Source organism: Narcine bancroftii, chromosome 5 (assembly GCF_036971445.1).
Source record: "Narcine bancroftii isolate sNarBan1 chromosome 5, sNarBan1.hap1, whole genome shotgun sequence".
NCBI classification, from domain to species: Eukaryota; Metazoa; Chordata; class Chondrichthyes; order Torpediniformes; family Narcinidae; genus Narcine; species Narcine bancroftii.
In genome coordinates, this window is record NC_091473.1 from 1174998 (window position 1) to 1201436 (window position 26439).

A 26439-nucleotide genomic window follows, 5' to 3' on the forward strand; every position below is an offset into this window, starting at 1 on the left:
AGAGTGCAGAGAAGGTTCACGAGAATGTTGACAGGATTTCAGGGTCTGAGTTACAGGGAAAGGTTGTGCAGTCTGGGGCTTTTTTCTCTGGAGCGTAGAAGATTGAGAGGGGACTTGATAGATGTGTTTCAGATTTTATAAGGGACAGACAGAGTAAATGTGGATAGGCTTTTTCAATTAAGAAAGGGGGAGATTCAAACTAGAGGACATGGTTTAAGATTGAAGGGGGAAAATTATAAGGGGAACATGAGGGGAAATTTCTTTACACAAAGGGTGGTAGGGATGTGGAATGAGCTTCCGACAGACGTGGTCGAGGCGGGATCATTGGTTACATTTAAGGAAAGACTGGATCGTTACATGGATAGGAGGGGACTAGAGGGGTATGGACCGGGTGCTGGTCAGTGGGACTAGGAGGGTGGGGATTTGCTACGGCATGGACTAGTAGGGCCGAACTGGCCTGTTCTGTGCTGTAAGTCGTTATATGGTTAACCTCCTCTGGCAGCTCACTGCACATATCCACCTTTCAGATCTCCTTCAAATCTTTCCCCTCTCAAATCAACCCTGTCCTTTCTAGTTTTAGACTTTGTTACCTTTGGGAAAATACCCCTCGAGATTTTACAAACCTCTGGAAGGTCACCCCTTCTGCCTCCTTCACTCCAGGCGAAAACAATCCTAGCCTATCCAGCCTCCCCTCATAGTTCAAGCCCTCCAAACCCGGTAACATCCTTGGGAATACTTTCCGCACCCTTTCTATCTTAATCATATTCTCATTGCCAGCACTTTGCAGAACACTTTCCGTTTTGTCCGCAGGGCTGATCCCATGCTCCCTGTCTCCTCCCGCCTTTCTTCTCCACCCCACTTTGAACGCTGTCTGTGGCCTCTGTTGCTCTCTCAACAACACAAACTTAAGCGCCTCTTCTGACTTGTAGTGGCACATCGCAGCAGCCCCTCCTTAGCAGGGATGCAGTGCTGCCTAGGATAGTATGGGATACTATCACCAATGTATATATTGGCATATATTTACATATAGTCGTAGTGATTGGCTGAGAGCTGTAGCCACACCCACCGGCAGTTCATAAAGGAGTGCTCCTAACCAGACCCAGGTCATTCTAGACTGGTTGACCTCAATGTACTACGCTCCAGTCTTTTGTTAATAAAAGCCTTAATTTGAGTCATTCGACGTGCTACACTGCCCAACCTCACTGGAGCGCTGCTCCAGCGCCTCATCAGGCCACTTCGGTACCTCACGGGCCTGCTCAGGGTGGCAGTGCCTCAATCCGGGATCAGTGGCCGTCTTTGTTACCCACAATCCCCCAGTGCCTGTGGCAGGGAAGTGAGCACGCTTGTGTCCCCCACCCCCCACCCCACGCTATTTTTTATTCTGGGCACCCCTGTTTCTTCCACAACCGGTTGTCCTACCTCATAGTGCTACAGTTTGCTGTCAACTACAACATGGCGGCCACCAAGGTCAGGTCTCGTGAGACTCCTTGTCGCAGTTTTTGGTGAGCTCCGGCACCTAAAAAATTTGCTCTGTCCCCCTGCTTCTTAGAACTGCTTACGCTGAGAAATAGGGGAATATGTTTGCCAAATTATCAACCAAGGTGGAGAGGGAACAACTTCCACTCAAGTGTTGCTCCCTGCAAGACTTTTAAGATGTGACATTCTCCATAGTTTTGTGAATTAGAATTTTTTTCAATTCAAACATACTTTTGCTCCAGGATTGCACCTGGAGGTCACTTGGCCAATAGAATCTGAGCACATCTCAGCAACAAATCGTCTTCCAGGGGCTGCATTTGCCTACCCTGGCCAAATGTCAGAATTGTGGCTTTCCTATTCACCAGGATGTTTGAATAAGAACCATTACCTCTGCCTCACTGTAGAATTATCTCAAGCCTCCTGACCTACGTTTAGCATCACTCCATCAGATTATTATCACGCAACCATCCCTCTCAGCTTCCACACACCCTGCCTGAGCTTCTGAACACCTCCAGCACTTTGCTCTCTTTAATGATCACGTTTGCTGAACACTAACTGACAGCTGCATTACTCTACGCTCTTCAACAAGACATCCTGCTGGACATTCTGAAAGGAGGAGCTGCAGAAATGCAAAGCTCTCTTGCAAGGGCGTTAAAGCCCACAAGATTCTCCGTTCACTTCCTTCCTCTGCCCCCATCCGTTGTCTGACCAGGGCAGGAACGTACAAGCAAACATGAATAACACCTCATCTACCACTTGGGCACCCTCCAATTGGATGGGATTAACGTTTGACTTCTCTGATTTCTGTTAGAACCACCCCCCACCCCCGACCTTCTTCACCCGACTGTAAAGTCACCTATTCTACCCTGCTGCAGCTGCTGGGTGGCCACCTGAAAATGGAGAACCTGGTCGGGAGGAGCACTTACCTGACCCTCCTCCTGTAGGTCTATTCTCCAGCTCGGAGAATCCCCCCGTTGCACCTGAAAGCAGCAGTGAGACAATGGCCGCAGTCCACAGGAGCTGGCGTTTGCTGGGACGCGACTCTCCTTCAGCCGGCACGTTCAGGTGACAGAAAAGCGTCTCCTCTGCAGCCACCCGAATGTCCTAGCTGCACTCCCATCTGCCAGCGCATTATCTGTGTCCGAGCACCTGAAAGCGGCTCTTTTTTCTCTCTCTCTCCTTTCCCCTTTCTCTCTCCTTTCACAGAGACACCTTTTTTCTCTCCTCATATCCAATTCACACCTTTTGTCTGTTATCTGTACTGCTCCCCCTCCCATTCTTCCCCCTTTTGCTCCCCAGCCTTTAACACAGACGTCTCACACGATGAGGGAGGGCTCAGGTCCAAAACATCGGTAATATATCTTTACCTCCCATGGGGACTGCGAGACCTGCTTAGTTCCTCCAGCATTTCTGTGTTTTGACCAAAATACAGTGTCCCTTGAACACTCTTGAAAGAGTTTCGATGCCCAGATATATCTGGCCTTTACCGTTGGTGGGCAGTCTTGGTGACGTGCTTGTTGAAGTAAACATGAAGTTGTCTGTTAAGCGACTGAGTCATAAAGTCTGGATTATAAATCTGCCAGTTTTTAGTAAAGGTTTTTTTTGTTGGTTTGGAACACCGCCAGGGTATCATGACCATACTTCATGCTTTCATCACAGAGCATTCCTAACATTTTGTTTTACTTTAAAATGAATCACAGGGAGCTTGGGGAAAAAGGGACACTGAGTAAATAAATATGACAAGTAACCACAGCTACAGTATGTAAATTGATCTGCATTGTGATCACCGCCCCAAAGCTCAGGCCACAGATTGGCTACATCGACCTTTCCTAATAATAACCCTGCTGACACTTGGATCGTTCACAGCCTGTGACATCAATCGCATGCTACCCCAGTCAAGGTCACAACGTGAGAAGAAGTTCAGAGAAGGTTGAGGGCTGTGCATTGTAGGTGTCTGAAAAGCCGGTTCTAACTGCTCATGTGGACGAAACTGCATTCTCTCCCCACAGAAACCCTCAGATGTTTCTCACAAAAGAGTGCAAGTGTGTCATCAAATCACAGTATTATTAAAAGCTACATCATGAACTGGGTTACAAACAGGTCATGACATTGCATTTGTACAGTTCTTATCTGGAATTATTGTGAAAAGCTCAGTGACAAACAAGTATTGCGATGTCAATAACTAAAATATATCGAATTTCTGCAACAATCCATGAAAACAAATTTGCCGAGCTGTGATTTTTCAAGAGGCCATGAGGTCACTGTCCAGTCTGTTGAATTAGTCTCTTCTTTCCCGTCAAGTCCAACCAATTCCTTTTGAAAGTCTTGATTGATTCTGTTTCCACTCTTCTTGTGGACAATGCATTCCAGATGATCATTACTTTGCACATTTCCCTGATTCTTTTGCCCATTATTTTTTTTAATTTAGACATACAACATGGTAACAGGCCATTTTGGCCCACAGGCCTGTGCCACCCAATTAACCCGCAGTATGCTTCTGAACGGTGGGAGGAAACCAGAGCCCCCAGAAAAAACCCACGCAAACACGGGGAGAACGCACACACTCTTTACAGACAGCACGTGATTTGAACCCCGGTCCCGATCGCTGCCACTGTAACGGCGTTGCACTAACCATTAGGCCAAACGTATCGCCCAATTATTTTAAATCCAAGTCCCCCAGATCTTGAGGCACCTATTAATGGGGAAGAGAATATTTTTCTCTTTACCTCACTCAAACTCGTCATGAAGTTGTAGACCTTTATCAAGTCCCCTCTTTTTCTTTTTCTTTTCAGTAACACTGCTAAATTTCACCTTCATGCTAGTAAATCTTTTCTGAATCGTTTCCAGAATCTGCACACCCTCCCGATAATACAACGACCAGGAATGAATGCAATGTTCTCAAGATGACCTCATCCTCACACTTCAAAAATGTTCCACACATTGTCCCTTCTGTCCTTCTCGATGTTTCCATTTATGAAGCCACATGTCCACCTCAAGGCTAATGAACATGTACACTCTGGTCTCTCTCAAAGTGTGAAGGGAGACTAGGCATTGTTTTAAAATTTCTCTTGATGTTCAGTGACGGTGGAACATTCTCTGCCTGGATGACACGATCAGGATGCAAAGAGTAGAAAGGACAACTTTCCTGTCTCAGGATTGATGAAGCTACCAACTTAGCCAAACAGATGTACCTACATCCATTAGTTCCACAGACAGAACACCCCAATGGCATTACATCCCATACAATACACCAGACGCAAGTAAGCCAGGCAATTGACTTTGAAGAGTCTGTTTGATTTTTCTGGTATTCATTGCTTGATCATTTCAGTCAAGTCAATTATCATCCGATTGCACAAGTACAACCGACGAAATAGCATTCTCTGGTCTTCCGTGTAAACTATGTGGACACACAACCAGACAAAAATGCATTTGCAGTATTCATAGATAGAAATAAATAAATAACTGGTTAGTGTTGCTGTGGGAAGAAGCTGTTCCTCAGCATGTTGGTGCCAGCTCGGATACTCCTGTATCTCAGTCCCGATGGGAGCAGCTGAAAGATGCCGTGTGCAGGGTGGAAAGAGTGCTCAATGACTTTGTGCCCCATCTTCAGACAACAATCCTGATAGGTCATGTCGATGAGGGGGGAGAGGAGGGTGACTCCAGTGATCCTCTCTGCCAGTCTTACGGTCCTGTGGATTGACCTCCGATCCATTTCTCTGCAGCAACCAAACCTCACAGTGATGCAGCCGGCCAGGATGCTCTCGATGGAGCCCCGAGAGAAGGTTGACATAATGGTGGCCGGTAGGCTTGACCGCTTCCGTCTTCTCAGGGAAATGCAGTTGCTGTGGTGGCTTCCTGACAAGTGAGGGGATGTTGTGTGTCTGGTTAATCACTTCATAAGATCTCTCCTGCAATGCAGACACTGGATGCAGAATCAAAGCACTCTAACCTTCCACGGAAAGGGATTTTTCACTCTACCGCTATTGTTCAATTGCCTATTTCTCATCGGTGTCTCCCCTTTAAATTCCAAATCCTGTGACTTAACAAACGGCTTGTAAATTCTATTTAGTGGAAAGATTTGCGGTCATCATTAGTTATAAAGCAGCTTTCCTATGCAGGTAACTACCCCATTATCAAGAGAGTGATAGCAAAATACTTTATCAGGCACTGTGTCCAAAGTACAGTAAAACCCCTGGTGTCTGACATCTGCGGCGGTGGGGGGGGGATGAAATTGGTCGATGCCGGATAAGTGAGTTTTCCACTTGTTTTGAGGTTGCGGGCTGCGTGATTGACGAACTAACGGCGAGGCGCACCAATTTTAAAATTCCGTACTTTTTATTTATTTACTTTCCGTGTTTTTTTTTTTGCAGGTTGCTTGACTTCTGGATAACAGGGGATTTGCTGTACTTTGGTAATATTCATATTAGATAAAAGCCTTCTGACAAAGAGACCCAGTGGCGGACAGCACTGTTTAAATATAAGCAGCATATTACATTGGGTTATCCTTCAAACTGTTGGACGTTACTTCAGCTTCAACGCTTTCCGTCGGCTATTCATTCGAATGAGTTCCATCTGACTTACCAATAATTCCAAAGATATCAAGTATGTTGGGTGCAAAGATAACCAGCAAGTTGATGACACTCAGAAGAAGGATGGCAATGGTGATGTGTCTGAGCCAACTAAAAGGTTTGTTTTGGAACAACATCTGTTGGATAGCACGACGCACCTGAACACAAAAATATAGGAAAAGTTTTAAAACGCGACAAAGACTATCCATTCCACTGTATTTCCCATACCCACTTGTCTCTTACACCCCAAGATTGCCTGCTTCCCCAACCACTGCTCACACCTTTATTCAAACCAGTTGCGCCAATGCAACATTAAAATCCGTTCTGAGGCAAATTTATGCTGATTAGGATTCATTTTCATTTCCACGCTTTAAATGACTAGTTCAATACCAATGTTTGTAATTACAATAACTGCAATACGAAAATGCCTGGAAAATCTGTTTTTTAAAATCTTATTGCAAAAGCATTCCTCAGCATACAAGTGCCAGAATAAAATTCATCTGGGGAGATGTAACTTGGGAACTTCAACCCTCTTTCCCAGTATTTCTCCGTTCTGGTCCTGGTTTGTTTATATCTGGTCCATGTCAATGATGTGTTACTGGGCCACACATTGTGTAAAACAAGGTTGTAAATTTGACAACCACAAAAAAAAGGAAAATTCTTAACATTTCTTCCACCAAAACTGTCGGTCTGATAACAGGCTCAAGTTTGTCATCTCTCACTTGCCCTCCTCACCAACTCTATGATTCAGTGACACTTCAAGACAGACCTAATGAATGGGGGAGAACATAGCAGGTGGAATACAATGTAGAAAAATCTGAGGTGGAATATGAATGGTTGAGTATTTTTAACGTGCTGTGAGATTGAAAGGTGTCGGTCTTCAGGGGGACCTGGGAGTCTTTTGGCACGCAGCAGACAATGAGGAAGGCAAATTGTCTCAATCTTATCTGGGAGAGGAGTTGAGTACATAGGAGTTGGCCAATAAGCCATCTGAGCCTGTCCCACTCTTCCAATAAAGGGTTCCAACCCACAGAACGCAACAGCACAGAAACAGGCCCCTTCGGATCTTCTCATCCCAGCGATCTAACTCGTACAGAAGATAATGCAATAATAACAATAAACAAATTAATAGACAAATAAATGAGAGTGTAGGGAAGAGTGTATCAGTGGTCAAATAGTGCAGGGTATGGAGAAAAGTATAAAACATGGTGCAGGAAGTAAAGAAAACATAGTCAGTGAAAGGGGAACTTCATTCAGTGTGATATCTATTCAAGAGGTTGATAACAATTGGAAAATAACTGTCCTTAAATCTGGAGGTTGGTGTTTTCAAAGAGATGGCCAACCTTTTAATTTTTAATGTAGACATACAGAATGGCAACAGGCTATTTCGGCCCACTTGTGCGTACCGGGGGTGTAGGTTAATTGGGCGGCACGGACTCATGGGCCAAAATGGCCTGTTACTGTGCTGCATGTCTACATTAAAAATTAAAAGGTTGGCCACCCCTGTCCCTGAGGGAAGAGAGTATGACTGGGGTAGGATGAATCATTTGGTACATCAACAGCACTCCTGGGACAGCAAGAGGTACAGACAGAGTCAATGGAGGGTAGGTTGGCCTGAGCTGCATCTATGAGGAGGGAGTAAACAGACTGGGCTTATAATCATCTTGAGTTTGGTGGAAAAAAATCAAAGGTGATCGCAATGAAACTGACAAAACTCCTACAGCTTAGGGTGGGGTGTCTACAACTTCAAGATAATGGTTCCGGGTGAGATAAGAAGACATTTCTTCACCCAGAGAGTAATGAATCTCTTCCCAAGTGGGAGGTGCAGTATGGTCTGTGGTTCCATGATTATTCAGGAATTTAATGGAAGCGGGGAAGAAGCTGTCCTTGTGCCGCTGGGTGCTCATCTTCCGGCTCCTGTACCTCCTTCCCCATGGTAGCAGAGTGAAGAGGGCATGGCCTGGGTGCTTCGAGTCCTTGAGGATAGAGGCTGCTTTCTGTAGATATCCTTGGTGAAGTCGAGACTGATGCCCATGATGGTGTTGACTGAATTCACATCTCTGTAGCCTTTTCCTGTCCTGTGCATTGGCAGTTCCAGACCAGATAGTGATGCAACCAGTCTGAATGCTCTCCACGGTACACCCACAGAAATTTGTAAGTCTTCGGTGACGTACCAAATCTCCTCAAACTCCTCTCACAGAAGAGCCGCTGGCAAGCCTTTTTTGTGATTGCTTTGACACGAAGGCCCCAGGTAGATCTTCAGAGACATTGACACCAGGAACTTGGAAGTTCTTAACAATTTCCACTGCTGACCTCTATTGCTTAGTGCAATATGTGCCAGAGCAATGGACAGATGACTTGCCAGAGATTTTTTTTTTGCTATTTTAAGCTGAAAGTAACATAGCACATATCTATTTTTCCCACATTCTACTTCCTGATGCTATTTAGAGACAAATAGAGAACAAATATCACATGGTTAGTACAACACTGTTATTAGAACCAGCAATCCGGGTTCTAATCCAGCAGTCTGGAAGGACTTTGTACGTTCTCTCGGAGTTTACACGGGTTTCTTCCAGTTGCTTCAGTTTCCTCCCACATTACAAACAAGTATGGGGTGATGATTTCTACCATTTGGATTCAATGTTGCCTAGTTTTTAAGGGGTGAAAAATGAGAAAATGCACTAAATGTGAATATATATTGAATGTAAATGCTGGCATGGATGTGAAGGAGTGAATGGCTTCTGTCAATGTCCAAAGGGAGAGAGGGAGAGAAAGAAAGAAGAAGGAAGAGAGAGAGAGAGAGAGAGAGAGAGAGAGAGAGAGAGAGAGAGAGAGGCAAAATTCTGACTTTCAGAGAACTTGTAGCATAAATCATGAACTTTCAGTAAACATTTCTAATCCCTGGGTGCAGCTGAGAAGAATATACTGTTAGATTAATTCTGGAGCAAGACATCCCCATTGGACTTACCGGGAAAAGCACAATAGGCACAGTGAGGGTCACTGCAATCAGCACAGCCACACGGACACACAGGATCAAAGTATCGAAAGAATTAATCTTGCTGTACGTGTGCAGCATCTCTGGTTCAACCCTTCCTGTAAAGCATCAGCAGAATGTTATCCCATTTGATCTGCGACAAGAATATAAATGCAAGCCCGTGCTAATAATGAATACTGTCACAGTGGAAGTCGAGAACCGACCTGATTTTTGGACGAAATTAACAGGCTCATTAAAATTCCTGCTTTTAATTATCAATTAAAAAAAACCTTTGCATTTATGTAATGCCTTCAAGAAGGCCTGGACATTCCAACGTGCTTTACACTCTCTGATGCACTGGAAGGATGCACTAATTTATGCACAGAAAGATGACACAATTAGCAATGCAAAAAAAAATCTAGCCAAAGACTTGGTGTTTGGGCAGAATGCCAAGAAGAACTGTGTTCAGTTCTGGTCACCTCATTACAGGAAGGATGTAGAAGGTATGGAGAGGGGAGCAGAGGAGATTTACCAGGACGTTGCCTGGATTGGAGAACGTGTCTTAGCAGAGTTGGACTTTTATCTTTGGTGCAAAGAAGGATGAGAGGTCCAAAGATTATAAGACCTACAGAGAGGGTGGACAGCCAGTGCCTTTTTTCTGAGGCCAGAGTAGCAAATATTAGAAGATATCTGTACAAGGTGAGTGGAGGTAAGCTTACGGGAGACATCAGGGGTAAATTTCTTTTTACACAGAGAGTATGGAAAACATTGCCAGGGTTGGTGGTGGAAGCTGGTACATTAGGGTTATTTCAGTGGTTCTCAACCTTTTTATTTCCACCCGCATCCCACTTTAAGGATTCCCTATGCCATCGGTATTCTGCGATTAGTAAGGGATTGTTTAAGGTGGGATGTGGGAGGGAAGAAAAAGTTTGAAAACCACTGTTTTAATCGTCCCTCTTTGACTCGTTATGTGCACGGTTTCAGAACTCCAAAGGAAATGGGCCAATGACAATTTTTCTCAAGCAAAATACTTCAGTAACAATTGGGTCTAGAGCAGTGGTTCTCAACCTTCCCTTTCCACTCCCTTACTAATCACAGAGCACCGATGGCATAGGGATTACTTAAAATGAGATGTGAGTGGAAAGAAAAAGGTTGAGAACCACTGGGTTATTTAAAAGACACAAGACAGGCACAAGAAAAATCGAGGGTTATGGGTGTGTGGTGGGAAGGTTTAGTTAGTCAAGTAGGTTTATGTAGGTCGGCACATCATGGGCCGAAGGGCCTGTACTGTGCTGTAATGTTCTACATTCTATGTATGCTTAACTCCCCAGTTTTTCTTTGAAGTAATGCTATCAAAAGGAAACAGCTTTGGTCCAATGGCCCATGAGAGGGACACTATCCCCACAGTGTAGCACACCCTCAGTCAGTTATTGGGTATAGTGGTCTCAATTCTGTCTGCAATGGGATGATCTGCACAGAGTCCTGTGACTCTGAAGTGGCAAGAGCTACTAACTCAGCGACATGCGAGCACATGATGGAGTGACTAAAGCAGGCCACTCGGCCCAACGGGTCTGCAATGCCACTTACTAACATCAATAAAATTCCACGTTCCCACCTGCCCACTGTAACCTCTCATCCCTTCCCTTCATCAACAATACTTTCACTGCCTTTTGAGAGAATCAAAAAAGATGCACGACCCTTAATGAGTAAAAAAAAAATCTTATCCATGTCTTAAATAAACATCCTCTGTACATGCATCCTGTTAATACCCAACAGGATCTTTTGGGTTTCAATCAAGTCACTCCAGTGGATGCGTGCCTGCTGGCAAAAGCTCTTTGTGATTGAGATCTGGAATGCGTTGCCAGAGGAGGTGATGAAATTATCATCTTTAAGAGGCATTTAGACAGATACTTAAATAGGCAAGCCATAGAAAAATGTGGTCCTAATGCAGGGAAATTGGATGTGGGTAGATAGAACATAGTACAGTGCAGTACATGTCAGGCCCTTCGGCCCTCAATGTTGTGTTGACTCATAAATTTCCTGCTAAAAAAGGTACTAAACCTTCCCTACCCCAATATCCTCCATTTTTCTTTCATCCATATGTCTGTCTAAGACTCTCTTAAATGCCCCTAATATTTCAGCTTCCACCACCATCCCCGGCAAGGCATTCCAGGCACCCACAACTCTCTGTGTTTAAAAAAAAACTTACCCCTGATGTCTCCTCTAAACTTCCCTCCCTTCACTTTGTACACATGTCCTCTGGTGTTTGCTGACCCTGCCCTAGAAAACAGGTTCTGGCTTCCCACCCTATCTATGTCTCTCATAATCTTGTAGACCTCTACCAAGTCTCCTCGCATCCTTCTACGCTCCAAAGAGTAAAGTCCCAGCTCTGCTAACCTTGCCTCTAAAGACTTATTTTCCAATCCCGGCAACATCCTGGTAAATCTTCTCTGCAGCCTCTCCATAACTTCAACATCCTTCCTATAATGAGGTGACCAAATTTGTAGAGTTGTCAGATGACCTCTCTACTCCTGAATTCAATGTCCCTATTAATGAAGCCCAGCATCCCATAGGGCTTCTTAACTATTCTATCAACCTGTATGGCAACATTGAGGGATGTATGGATTTGGATCCCAAGGTCCTTCTGTTCATCCACATTCTTAAGTAACCGACCATTAACCCTGTAATCAGCCTTCTGGTTTGTCCTTCCAAAATGCATCACCTCACACTTATCCAGATTGAAATTCATCTGCCATTTTCCTACCCAACTCTGCATCCTGTCTATGTCCATTTGTAACCTTCAACAACCTTCAGCTCCATCCACAACTCCTCCAACCTTCATATCATCCTTCCACCTCTTTATCTGGGTCATTTATTAAAATCACAAAGAGCAGATGTCCCTGAACAGATCCCTTTGCATTCCACTACTGGGTGAAAAGGTTATTACCGATGCAGTGGGCCAAAGGGCCTGCTTTAGTGCTGTACATAACAAGCTAAGCCTTAGAAAAGTAGGGGATTTGCAAAGTCAACATTGTAAATTAGAATACATTTTTCCCCCTTTATTGTCATGTGATAAATATACAAAAGCATAAATTCAAGTCAATAATATAAAATAACCTTGGTTATTTCTATTTTTAAAAAATATTTTGAGAATTTTCAATCAACATGCAGTTAAAACTAAGAATAATCAAAAAGTAAAACATCAATATCCATAATATTTACAAAATATTACAAATTTGAGGTCCCTGCTCCTGCCGGAAGCCCGTGGTCCATGCTGCCACTGGGAGCCTGAGGTCTGCGCTCCTGCTGGGAGCCTGACATCCACACTCCTGCTGGGAGCCTAATGTCCCCGCTCCAGCCAGGGGCCCAAGTTCCCTGGTCAGTTCGGCTCTGAAAATATTTCAGATAAATGAGGATTTCTAATTTGTTTTGATATCCCCTTTTATCAGATTTAATTTAGTCAAATTTTCAGATTTCAGATACTCAGAGTTGTACTGTATCTGATTTCCAAGTAAATGCAATATATTTCCTTGCCACTGCTAATGCAACTTTAACAAATTCTAATTGATATATTCACAGTTTTAATCTAGCTCTTGTTCCTTTGATATTTCAATAAATTAAATCTGGGTTTTGCGGAAATATAAAACCTGTAACTTGATCCAGAAAGTTTCCTAAATCCACCCAAAAAGATCTTACAAGACCAAGTTGAAAGTAAAAAAAGTTCCTATATCCTCACCCCTAAAACATTGATCTGATAAATCTGTTTTCAATCTATTCAATTTTTGTGGTGTAAGATATATCTGATGTAAAAATAATTATACTGAACTAATCTATACCTTACATTTATAGTATTAGTCATACAATCTCTGCAAAGATCTACCCATCTTTGCTTGTCGATTGTGAAATTTAAATCTAATTCCCACCTCTGTCTAGATTTATGAACTCCACATTTTTAATTTTAATAAGGAAGTAAATTTCTTAAAAATTCCTTTCCTAATAAGAATTTGTACTTCACTACAACCAGGTAACATCATGGCTGGTCCTTGCTTGTCTCTCAAGTATGCTCTCAGTTGGAAATAACAAAAAAAGAGAGTATTTCGGGTTATTCCTTATTTATTTCTCAATTGTTCAAATATTGATCCCTTTCGTAACAATCTTCAAAATTTATAATCCCCTGGGGAGCCGTCACGTGATGGAGTAGTGGCCGGTAGGGTAAAACCAGCCCTCTTCTAGAAAAGAGAAAAAAAGTTAAGAAAAGACAAAGTTCAATAAATATGAAATAAAAAATAAATTTACAGAGAAGAGAAAGAAGATGGCATCTAAGAAGAAAAAAGTAAAAACAACTGGAAAAAAAGAAGAAAAGACACTGGAAAAGAAAGGAGAAGGCCTTACCTACATGAAGGATCAGGGAGCCGTGGTGGCGAAGAGCGCCCAATCTCTGAGGTTGGTGTCGGCCCTGCGGAGTCACGACCCCCTGAATGGGTGGACTGCAAAAATGGCTCTCTGAGCCAAACAAAAGTCCACAACTGCGCATGCGCGAAGAGTCGGGCATGAGCAGTGCGCGATCGAAGGTAAAGGAAAACACTGACAGGAGGGGGGCTCAGCCGAGGAGTAGGCAACCACGGTGTGACCAGCTGAGGGACGCCCAACACCAGGGCTCTCAGCTGGAAGATGAGGAAAGCAGGAGAGGGAATGAAGTACCAGGTGAGAAAGAAAGTCGATGGGGTGAACGGCAAGAGGAGCAGCAGCAGGAGGCTCGACAGATGAGCAACTTAGATGGAGAAGACCAACAGCAAGAGGCCAAGCAAGTAGAGACCCGACAAAGTGAGGCAAGCAACTCATCAGAAAAATCAGAAGAGACACAGATACAAAGAAGAAAAGAAGAAGACACCAACACAGGTACAGACACAGAAGAAGAGGAAGAAGACCAAGATCTTCACAGAGAGATAGAAGGTAAAACAGATGGACAGAATATAGATAAAGCTGTTTTTGAAGAACGAATGAGAGCATTAAAAGAATGGTTGTCATTAGAATTTAGTGCAATTAAAAGAAAAATGAAAAGAACAGAAGATAAAATGCAAAGATTAGAACTAGTCATGACAGAAATAGGGAAAAGAGTAGAAAATGTGGAAGAATGAGAAACGGCTGTAGAAATGGAAGTAAACGACTTAAGAGGAAAATTGGAAGGAAGTGATAAAAAAAATTAAAGAGACACAAGAGTTGTTAGCTCAGAAAATTGATATGTTGGAAAGTTATAGTAGGGGAAACAACATAAAGTTGTTTACCTATAAACATTGGGCCTAAATAAAGATGAAGAAAGCACAGATATGAAGGAAGTTCTAAAAGAATGGATCCCAAAGGTCATGGGAATGACAGAAATACAGGAAGAAATGTAAATAGATGGCAGAGGTCGACAGCATCGAGTCCACGCTGCTGAAGATCCAGCTGCGCTGGGTGGGTCACGTCTCCAGAATGGAGGATCATCGCCTTCCCAAGATCGTGTTATATGGCGGGCTCTCCACTGGCCACCGTGACAGAGGTGCACCAAAGAAAAGGTACAAGGACTGCCTAAAGAAATCTCTTGGTGCCTGCCACATTGACCACCGCCAGTGGGCTGATATCGCCTCAAACCGTGCATCTTGGCGCCTCACAGTTTGGCGGGCAGCAAACTCCTTTGAAGAAGACCGCAGAGCCCACCTCACTGACAAAAGGCAAAGGAGGAAAAACCCAACACCCAACCCCAATCAACCAATTTTCCTCTGCAGCCGCTGCAACCGTGTCTGCCTGTCCCGCATCGGACTTGTCAGCCACAAATGAGCCTGCAGCTGACGTGGACTTTTACCCCCTCCATAAATCTTCGTCCGCGAAGCCAAGCCAAAGAAAGAAGAAGAAAGGGCACACAGAACACTAGCTCCGAAACCACAGACACATCAAAAACCAAGATCCATTTTAGTAAAGTTTTTGAGATATACAAGAGAAAATATACTGGAGCGGGCAAGGAATAAAGTTAGAGAAGACAATAAACCATTGGAATACAAGGGTCAAAAAATATTTTTTTTACCTAGACATAATAATATGCCTACTCCTATTATTCGAGTAGGCATGAAACATACTCAAGGATTGATATGTTTTTATTGTCGGCCCATATTCAAGGGAGAGTTAGGAAAACTGAATTTTAACCTAGATTACTATCTGATCATTCACCCATGTTATTAGCAATAGAACTTGAGGACATCCCACCAAGAACATATAGATGGAGGTTAAACTCTATGCTACTTAAAAGGCAGGAATTTAGAGAGTTTATTGAACGCCAAATTAAAACATATTTTGAAATAAATACGGAATCAGTGAAAGACAAATTTATATTATGGGATGCAATGAAAGCCTTCATTAGAGGGCAGATAATAAGTTAAGAGATGAAAAAGGACAACAATCGGGAAATAGAGCAGTTGGAAAGGGAGATAGTAAGTACAGAAAAGGAACTAGTAAAAAGGGATGATATAACGAAAAGGAGAGAATTGGCGGACAAAAAAACCCCCAAAACATTACAAACGTACAAGGTGGAGAAGAACGTAATGAAAATAAAGCAAAAGTATTATGAACTGGGAGGAAAAAAAACACAAAATATTAGCCTGGCAACTTAAAACAGAACAAGCTAAAAGTACTGTATTGCCATCAAGAAAAAAGGACAAACAAATTACATATAACCCAATAGAGATTAATGAAAACTTTAAGGAATTTTATGAACAATTATACCAAACTGAGAACGAGGAGAAAGATGATAAAATAGAAGAGTTTTTAGCTAAAATTGAACTGCCGAAATTGCAAGAAGAGGAACAAAACAAATTGATAAAACCATTTGAAATAGAGGAAGTACAGGATATATTAAAAAAGCTGCCAAACAATAAAACCCCTGGAGAGGTTGGATTCCCAATAGAATTCTATAAAACATTTAAATTAATTCCTCCTCTCTTGGAAGTAATGAACCAGATAGAAGAAACACAAAACTTGCCAAATTCATGTAAGACAGCAATAATTACAGTAATACCAAAGACGGGGAAGGATCCACTAACACCAGCATCACATAGACCACACATGTCAAACTCTGGCCCGCGGGCCAAATTTGGCCCGCGATATAATTATATTTGGCCTGCAAGATCATATCAAAAATGTATTAGAGGTGGCCCGCAGGCCGCCGCGCCAGTATAGCGCATGCACAGTAACCACTGTGTCCCAGGGTGAGAGAGAGAGAGAAAAATCCTGGTCCTTGAAAAGTAGTGGTGGGTGGTTTTATAAACACGCTGTCATGTCCCCCCGCCCACCCCCCCACCGCAGCACGCCCTGGCTGGTGTCAGGGGAAGCCAAGGCCGCTTCCCAGCATCCGGAACCCAAGTGGCACAGCATTATTTGGAGCTGCAGATGGAGTCGGGACGCCGGAGGAAGATTGGGGCTCCCCGCCTGGCTATGGGGGCGCCGGCCGCCGGCCGCCCTGCGCCTTCCCACCGGACCAGCGGCGGGTGCCCGGAGTACACGTGGAGAGCGAGGCTGGTCGGGCAGGTAGGGTGGAACCCCCCGCCAATCTCAGGAGTGGCGTGGGCTGGATCAGGATTAGCCACGCTCACCTGCTCCTCCACCGCTGACCGGGATCCCAGCGCGGTCCTGAGCGCGGAGACTGCCCTGGAAAGGTCCTGGGACACCGGCACGGAAAGAAAAGGGGGAGAAACTCAGCAGGTCAAAGGGGGGTACGAGAGAAACTCAGCAGGTCAAGGGGGAGGGGTCCGGGAGAAACTCAGCAGGTCAAGGGGGGTCCGGGAGAAACTCAGCAGGTCAAGGGGGGTCCGGGAGAAACTCAGCTGATCAAGGGGAATCCGGAAGAAACTCAGCCGGTCAAGGGGGGTCCGGGAGAAACTCAGCAGGTCAAGGGGGGTCCGGCAGAAACTCAGGGGGGGCCTGACCTCGCCAGGACCGTTGCCCACTCCCCCTCCCTGCCGCAGGCCAACCCGTGACTCACGGTGACGGGGCCGCTGATCCGCCGAGATGCCGCCCTGCAGCGAGAGCCGATGCCCCCGCACTGTCGTTGTCCAACCCGATCGCCCGCAAACCCCGCCCTCCCGCACACAGGCCTGAATAAGTATTATGAACTTTAATCTCAGAATAAAACGATCTTCCAATAGTTTCATGTCACAGTGATAAATATATTCCTGGTTAAAAATGGTCCTGCACCTGGATACAAGCTCATTAGGCATAAAACTTGAAAAGTGTGTAAATCAAAGGATATCTGTACCAATGGAAAAAGGGCATGGCAAATAACCCTGCTAGAGTTCATGCCCACAATCAGTCACCCATTTGATTGTTTCAGGAATCATGTTATTCTCCCACTTTCTCAATAGCCCTCAGATTTTACTATTCGACAGCACACTAGCAACATTTGACAAATCCTCTATAGAGAAATATTATTTATTGAATATTTTATTTCTCATTTGTTAATGCTTCTGGAAAGAGTTATCCAAAACTATTATTAAACATTTATTTTAATACAAAAAAGTTTAACATTACATATGTTGAAAGAAGAGAAAACATGCAGATGTTGTTGAAAATTTTCAATAACTATTTAGTTCGGCCCTCGACTTAGTCCAAGTTTTTAATTTTGGCCCTCCGTGAATTTTAGTTTGACACCCCTGACATAGACCAATATCTCTATTTAATTCAGATTATAAGATAATAGCTAAATTATTAGTATACAGATTGGCCAACTGTGTACCAAAAATAGTAAAACAAGATCAAACTGGATTTATTATGAAAAGGCGAACAGCGGATAATGTCTGTAAACTTATTAATCTAATTCATGCAGTTCAAGGAACTAAGAAGCCAAGAGTGGCTGTTTCTTTAGAGGCAGAAAAAGCCTTTGACAGAGTAGAATGGAATTATTTATTTAAAGTATTACAGAGGTTCAATCTACCAGAAAAATATATTAATTGGATTAAAGCATTATATAATGGACCAATGGCAAATGGATATGTATCAAACCAATTTAAATTAAGTAGGTCAACGAGACAGGGATGTCCATTGTCCTCCTCATTGTTCTCTTTCGCAATAGAACCATTGGCAGAACTGATAAGAACAGAAAATAAAATAAAAGGTATAAAAATAAAGGAGAAGGAGTAATCAGTTTATTTGCAGATGACATCATAGTATACTTAACCGAACCAGAAATATCAATAAAAGAACTACATAAGAAATTGAAGGAGTATGGAGAAATATCGGGGAACAAGATCAACACAAATAAAAGTGAAGTGATGCCAATGAGTAATGTGGATTATACAGAATTTAAAAAATAATCACCATTTAAATGGCAAACACAAACAATCCGATACCTAGGTATTAGGTTAGATAATAACTTAAGCTACCCGTACAAACTAAATTATCAGCCACTAATAAAGAAATTGCAGGAAGACTTAGAACATTGGAAAGAATTACCGCTAACGTTGATAGGGAGGGTAAATTGCATTAAAATGAATGTCTTCCCAAGGATACAATACTTATTTCAATCGTTGCCAATTCCCTTAACAGAGAAATTCTTTAATGAACTAAAGAGAATAATAAGGAAATTCTTGTGGAAAGGGGGAAAACCGAGGATCTCTCTCTTTGGCTTGGCTTCGCGGACGAAGATTTATGGAGGGGGTAAAAAGTCCACGTCAGCTGCAGGCTCGTTTGTGGCTGACAAGTCCGATGCGGGACAGGCAGACACGATTGCAGCGGTTGCAGGGGAAAATTGGTTGGTTGGGGTTGGGTGTTGGGTTTTTCCTCCTTTGCTTTTTGTCAGTGAGGTGGGCTCTGCGGTCTTCTTCAAAGGAGGTTGCTGCCCGCCAAACTGTGAGGCGCCAAGATGCACGGTTTGAGGCGTTATCAGCCCACAGGCGGTGGTCAATGTGGCAGGCACCAAGAGATTTCTTTAGGCAGTCCTTGTACCTTTTCTTTGGTGCACCTCTGTCACGGTGGCCAGTGGAGAGCTCGCCATATAACAGGATCTTGGGAAGGCGATGGTCCTCCATTCTGGAGACGTGACCCATCCAGCGCAGCTGGATCTTCAGCAGCGTGGACTCGATGCTGTCGACCTCTGCCATCTCGAGTACTTCGACGTTAGGGGTGTAAGCGCTCCAATGGATGTTGAGGATGGAGCGGAGACAACGCTGGTGGAAGCGTTCTAGGAGCCGTAGGTGGTGCCGGTAGAGGACCCATGATTCGGAGCCGAACAGGAGTGTGGGTATGACAACGGCTCTGTATACGCTTATCTTTGTGAGGTTTTTCAGTTGGTTGTTTTTCCAGACTCTTTTGTGTAGTCTTCCAAAGGCGCTATTTGCCTTGGCGAGTCTGTTGTCTATCTCATTGTCGATCCTTGCATCTGATGAAATGGTGCAGCCGAGATAGGTAAACTGGTTGACCGTTTTGAGTTTTGTGTGCCCGATGGAGATGTGGGGGGGCTGGTAGTCATGGTGGGGAGCTGGCTGATGGAGGACCTCAGTTTTCTTCAGGCTGACTTCCAGGTCAAACATATAGTGTTAAATTAATTAACAGAGAGGTACAACCAATGTGGCTTGGAGATACCAAATTTTAGAAATTATTATAGAGCAGCACAATTAAGGTATTTATCAGATTTTTACCAGACAAGGGAAAAACCAGAATGGACTGGTATACTGGTATTTCCTGTACTTCCTCTATTTCAAATGAACTAGATAAAATAGGGGAGAAGGTACTGGAACATATACTTTATAAGTGGGATGAAAAGTTGGTGCAATATAAAAGCTCATCAGTATTGTATCATTTACTTAATATATGGAAGAAGATTCACTTAGAAAGGAAAAAAACGAATTACCAAATATCAAAATTGTTATTGACACAAAACCCACTAATCCCTTTTACAATAGATAACCTTTCCTTTAGAGAATGGGAGAGAAAAGGAATCAAAAGAATAGAAAATTGTTTTTTGGGAAATAATTTATTAACATTTGAACAGATGAAGTACAAATATGGAATAACTCATGGTACAATGTTTGCATATCATAAACTGAAAGCTTATTTAAAGGATAAATTGGGAAACAGACTGAGATTACCGGAAGGAAGCAGCTTTGAATATGTGATTATAGACACAAAGATAATTAAAAGATTTATAACGAATATGTACATTAAGCTGCAAGATTAAGAAAATGATGAAATAAGCTATAAACCCAAACAAAAGTGGGAAAAGGACTAAAACATAAGATAAACAATGAAGCATGGGAAAAGTTATGTTCTGGAACTATGAAGAATACAATAAACACAAGGTTACGCATGATACAGTATAATTGGTTACACAGATTATATCATGTCCAAAAAGTTAAAAAAATGGGATCCAACATTATCAGATAGATGTACAACAGTACATGCAATTTGGGCATGTAAGAAAGTGAAAATGTTTTGGCAAGATCTAAATCAGATATTAAATAAAATCACAAAAAATAACATACCAAAAAATCCAGAGATCTTTCTTCTAAGTAATATAAGAAGTAAGGAATTAGGCCTCAAATTGGATAAAGAGCAAAAAAGATTTATTATGATAGCCTTAGCAGTAGCAAAAAAATGTATAATGTCAACTTGGAAAATGGAAGAGAGCCTGAGAATACAGCAATGGTACATGGAAATGAATAAATGTATTCCATTGGAAAAAATAACATATAATTAAAAAAATAAAGTCACATTATTTGAACAAATTTGGGAACCATACATGGAACATCACAGACCTCCATCCCCTAAAATGATAAGAAGACAAAACGACTTGATCCAGTGTGTAAAAGTAAATGACACATTTTTCTTGTTTATTTTTCATGGTGTGATGATATTGTTTAATGGTTTTATTGTATTGTATATGTTGAATATTTATTGGTTTTGAAGGTGGGAGGGAGGGTAGGGGAAAAAAAAGGGAGAAAATGCCACTGTGTATATTTAATGAGAAATGTTTGTATATATTTTGGTTGATATGGTTCACAGTGTGAAAAATAAAAAATTATAAAAAAAACATTTATAATCCCCTTAGGAAACCAAATATTTAAAAATTGATTATCTTTTGAAAAAGATATAAGTGAATTTTGAGTCAAAGGCATTTTAGATGATATACGTCCTCTTGCACCAATTTCATAATTTATTTTATTCCAGCTATTAATCAGGTGTATCAACAAAGGTGTTCCTTTATCACACACCATCAACTTTGCAACCCAATTGTATATGAATTCTTCTGCATTTCTCTTTCCTATTTTATTAGGTAATGTTTGAAAAAGATATTGCATTCTTGGAAATACATTAATCTTAATACAATTAACCCTTCCCACTAAAGTTATAGGTAAATTGATCCATTTAGAAAAATCTTCTTCAACCTTTTTAAGTAGTGATAAATAATTCAATTTCTATAAATTTTTCATATTATTATCTGTACGAATCCCTAAATATTTAATACCATCTTTTGTGGCCATTTAAACTGAGTATTCCTTTAGCGCTGACTAGTGTCTCCTTCCATTAATGGCATAATTTCACTTTTATCCCAATTTATTTTATAACCTCAAATTTTCCCATATTCTTCCAATTTAATATATAGTTTTCGTAAAGAAGTTTCAGGTTTTGCCAAATATATCAAATCATCACCTGCGATGAATACATTTACAATAACTCAATGGTATTCCTTATATCAAGTTTTGGCCATCAACTTCCCAATGATCACTACACATTATCCACCAGTTGAGACAACTTGATTGTCAGAGTCATTCCATTGTTCGCAACTATAGGAGCGAGAAAGCAAAAACAAAGATGCACACATTCTTTGAACTCACCATAAAATGTCAAGTATCCAAATAAAGCTGCCAGGAAATACATGAAGTACATAACCAAGATGGAGATGTTCGATACATGCTGCATTTTCTTCTTGGATGGGCTAGAATGGAAGTTGTACACTTCAGATGTGAAACATCAAACAACTTAGAGAATTGTCATCAAGAAAGAAAACTCCTCACATTCTCTCATGTTACAGAACAGTGATTACAAATTCAGGTCCATCAGAGGTCGGATAATCTCATTTCCAGTATCTACATCACACATTACGATGGACATTATGATCCTTGTGATGGGGCAGAAGGGATTTACCAGAATGATTATTGCATTGAGAAGTTTTAGTTACAGGGTTAGACTGGAGAAGCTGAGTTTTTCTCTCTGGAGCAAAGTGTTAAATAGTGGTGCACCAAATTAAGATGAAGGGTAAGATTAAGAAATGGAGAATAAAAAGATCAGATAAAGTAAACAGATAAAAATCAGGAACATTAGATCAGGAACAAGAGGATACAGGTTTAAATTTTGGAGTTTATTGGGAACATTTTTCCCTGTGGGAAATGTTTGTCCTTATATTTTTGCTGCATAAAAACATCTTCCTCAAGCATTTTATGCACAAATGGTTATAAGTAGGAGATCACTGTCTGTGAGGATGGGCCCAGGACAAATAGAAACCCCCAAGACTCTTAGCAAAACCGATTTGTCAATAGCTGATTTCAGCTTGTTATATCTGAGAAACGTGTGGCCAGCAGTGAAATATGCAAAGTCTTGTGCAAGTGCTCACCATGTCAGTAAACCAGGACAACAAAATAGCCTTGTTGCATTTACAACAACTTCAGAACCCTTGTAGCTCAGAACTCAACTTAAAATGATGCGCATACATACTTTTTCAGCTCTGTGTAGATGGGAAGAACTTCTGGATGACAGACAAAGGCAAAAGCCAAGATGGGAATGGTATATGCAGTCTGCAGATAAGAGAGATGGGAAATTAATCATTTAAAGTTAATAAATGAAGAGAGTGTGAAAGCTACCAGAACAGGATCCCAACTTTTACTTATTATCATTACTAAACATTCTCCATTGTTCTACAAATAATACAAAGGGATACTGCACCATTTATTAAAAAGGTGAATTGACAACAAGGGCCATCCTTCACCAAGATCTCAAATGCACTGAAAGCCAAATACTGACGTCCCTTACACAATGTTCTCGCAGGTTACAGGCTCACTACTTCTACCGAACATGCCCGTCAATGCTTCTTCCCCCGATTTGTTACCTGAATGTTCATAGTAAACAACCGTGGTGTGCATTGCTCCTCAGGCTCCTTGTCAATGACACTGATGTTGTTGTAAGTATTATTTGCATAGTTAATGTTGTCCACAAGGGAGCTGTTTGCATGTATATTGGTAAATGGGCAAGGAATCTGGAACTTCTTGTAGATCACCTGAAAACCCACATATGGACTGAAATTACCATTGGGCATCTCAACATTTGAGCACTTGGAAGGTTCATAGAAACATGAAATTATTATGCCACAAGAGACATTCACATGTAAATCCATGCCAAATTCAGGTGCAGCAACCTATTAAGCCCCATTCCCACTTCTTTCCATGTTAAATCCCCTCAAAAGCCCATCCAATTTTCTCCTGATTAACTCTGTTTCCATCAGCCTTGCACCATTCTCTGTGCAAACACAATTTTTCTCCCATTCACCCCTCAGTTTTAAAGCTTAGCCAATGGTCCTCCAGCCATGCCCGAATGGGAACAGCACCTCTCGATTTTCTCTATGTAAACAAGGTATGATTTTCTAAACCCCTTCAACTTCTTGACTGTTCTTGTAACTATTTTTCTCTACCCTCTTCAGGACCTGCAGCGAAAGTGTCACCAGCAATTCGATACACTGACTGCCATTTAAAAATAATCTGATCAAGATTGACCTTGTTTGGTCATTTAATAAAATACCTTGAGATCAAGAGTAAGGAAGTCATGCTGCAGTTATACGAAATTCTGGTTGGGCTTTAATCAGGGGATACAGTATGTGCAGTTCTGGTTGCCCCATTCCAGAAAGCACGGGAGGCTTTGAAAATGGGACAGAAGAGATTAGAGGGGATTAGAGGAGAGGTCAGAAAAACTTGGGTTCGACTGAGGCTGAGCGGAGACATGATACAAGTTTATAAAATTATGAGAGCCATGGATAATGTGAACAATCAGCACATTTTTCCCAGGGTAAAAAAAAAGGTCAAATATGGAGGACCTGTGTTTAAAGTTGAAGGTGGGGGGGCGGGTAGGTTAAAGGAGATACTGCATTGGTAGGTGCACTGTTCCCTTCAAGCTGTATGAGTGCATGGGCACACACACGATTTGTAGCCAGCGCAAAAAGGAAATCGATGGGCGCACAAAAGGTTAGTTACCTAAAATCAGGTAGGCATTAATAATTATACTTTGTAGAATGCAATCACATTTGTATTATATTAAAACATGCCAGTACAGTTTTATTAGGCATGAGAGATTGGCTGTGCTAAAATGATCTTGAAGCAAGTTCAAGTTTGCATTGGAACAAGGATTCAGTGCTCACATACTTCTGTCACAGGGAAATAAAAGTTGCACAACATACGATTTTTGTGCACACTGACAACTAAAAAATTAGAGGAAACGTTGGGTGGGTGCCTGGATGGGTTGGCAGGGGAAGTCGTGGAAACAGATAACAGAATAATGTTGATAGGTCTGCTAGATAGACATGAATATGCAGGGAATGGATCACATGCAGGCAGAAGAGATTTATTTTAATTTGGCATCATGTTCAGCACAGACGCTGTGGGCCCAAGGGCCTGTTACAGTGCTGTATGGTTCGATGTTACCACCTACATTGGTGGCACCTTACATGCTCTTCACCTTTTTGATCTCTTCAATTAGAATTTAGTAAAATGCATCGAACAGGAATTTGACTTCCTCTGACAATAAACAGAACCTTTGGGCCAATGAAGATCATGTTGGCTCCCAGAAGCTCAATCCCATCTGCCTCATTTGCCCACTGGTATTCTCCCTGTACCTCTGCACCTTATCCTCCCCGGGATGCCCACCCACTCTGCTTCGGCCGTTTACCAACAGTAAGGGGTCAATTTTTTTGGAGCCTCTTCTCCAGCCCATCTTTGAGTAAACGAAGCAACAGGAGCACCTGGTGTAAACCTCACACAGAACATGCAAACTCCACAAAGGTAGCCTCCAAGGTTAGGATAAACCCAGATGTCTGGAGCTATGAGGCAGGAACACTAACTGCTGTACAGTCAATATATTTACCACAGAAACAACAAAGTTGAAATAAGAGAAACAATTTGCTGGAATTATACCATATATTTCTACCTTAAATAAAAGACAGTTTGGGAAAGGTTCAAAACTCTGAACTTGCCAAGATTTTCTCATGAATAAATAATGAAGGCTGAAAGGACTCAGTGGGTTGGGGTCCTTTCTTGAGACTAAATTAGGAAAAGGAGGTAACAAGAATAAACTAAAGGTGGGTGGCAGAGGGCTGTGCAGGGGCCAAGAGGCGAAAGGATATTGGAGAAATGAAGGGAGGAGTGGTGGAGAGACAGAGAGGGGAGGAGCACTGGCTGGGGGAGGGATGCAGGGAAGGTGAGAAGGGGAGCTGAAGAAAGACAGATGGAAACAGTGGAACCAGATCAGGATGGAGGATTACTAAAAAAATGGAAAACATGGTCAGGATCCCAGCATCGGCAGTTCCTCTGATTTTCTCCATGAATATTGGGATTTCCCTGTTCTGCCTTTTCAACATCCAACCTTTGCACCAGTTGCTTGGCATGTTCTCATTTAATTTAGAAGTCACTACCCTGTAAAATATTTTTTCTGACTTAGATTTTTTGATATGCTTACATTTTAAAAAATTTAAATGTTATTTACAGCAGAGCCAGATTCCAGCCATTTAAACCTGGTCCCCCCAATTACTCCCAAATTAACTGACAACCCTGTACATTTTGGAAGGTGGGAGGAAATTGGAGCCCCTGGGGAAAACCCAGGCAAAGTTCTTACAGACAGCGTCAGATTCGAACCCGGATCGCTTGCACTATGACAGCGCCGCACTAACCTCTACTCTAACCATGCCGGCAAGATTGGTAAGAATTTCCCCCTAAATGAGTGGAAAGAAAAAGTTTGAAAACTGCTGTTTTAATCGTACCCAATTAACTCGTTATGTGCACGGTTTCATGATTCAAAGGAAATGGGCCAATGACAATTTTTCTTAGTAACAACTGGGTCTAGAGCAGTGATTCTTCACCTTTTCATTCCCACCCATATCCCACCTTAAGCCATCCCTTACTAATCACAGAGCACCGATGGCACAGGGATGACTTAAAGTGGGATGTGAGCTTACTCTATATATACACAAGTGATGCAAAGGAAAGATAATGGGAATTGCAAACATAATGAAATGCCCTGTGGATGCTGCTACATAAGGTAAGAGATCAATGAGTTTTGTTCAATTATGATCTTTTGTAGAACTAAATTCAGTAGAGAAATTCATCCGTAGACACTGCCCTTTTGCCTATATTGAAGTCAGTA

At 42.1% G+C, this 26439-nt stretch overlaps 1 protein-coding gene across 11 annotated transcripts in view; it reads right to left on the minus strand.

The window, feature by feature from the left end:
- LOC138763025 (sodium-coupled neutral amino acid transporter 3-like) overlaps nt 1-26439 on the minus strand; it is a 200536-nt gene that overhangs the window by 15791 nt on the left and 158306 nt on the right. For 10 of the 11 annotated variants that reach the window (XR_011357287.1, XM_069936542.1, XM_069936539.1 and 7 more), the window contains 5 exons: nt 23144-23311; nt 22753-22832; nt 21876-21976; nt 9013-9137; nt 6058-6202 (listed from right to left, as the gene is read on the minus strand). Coding sequence is in view for 10 of the 11 variants with exons in the window: in XM_069936542.1 (XP_069792643.1) it covers nt 6058-6202; nt 9013-9137; nt 21876-21976; nt 22753-22832; nt 23144-23311 (619 nt within the window). In the remaining variant the exon portion in view is untranslated. The remainder of the gene's footprint in view (nt 1-6057; nt 6203-9012; nt 9138-21875; nt 21977-22752; nt 22833-23143; nt 23312-26439) is intronic. The other variant, XM_069936543.1, reaches the window with a different exon arrangement.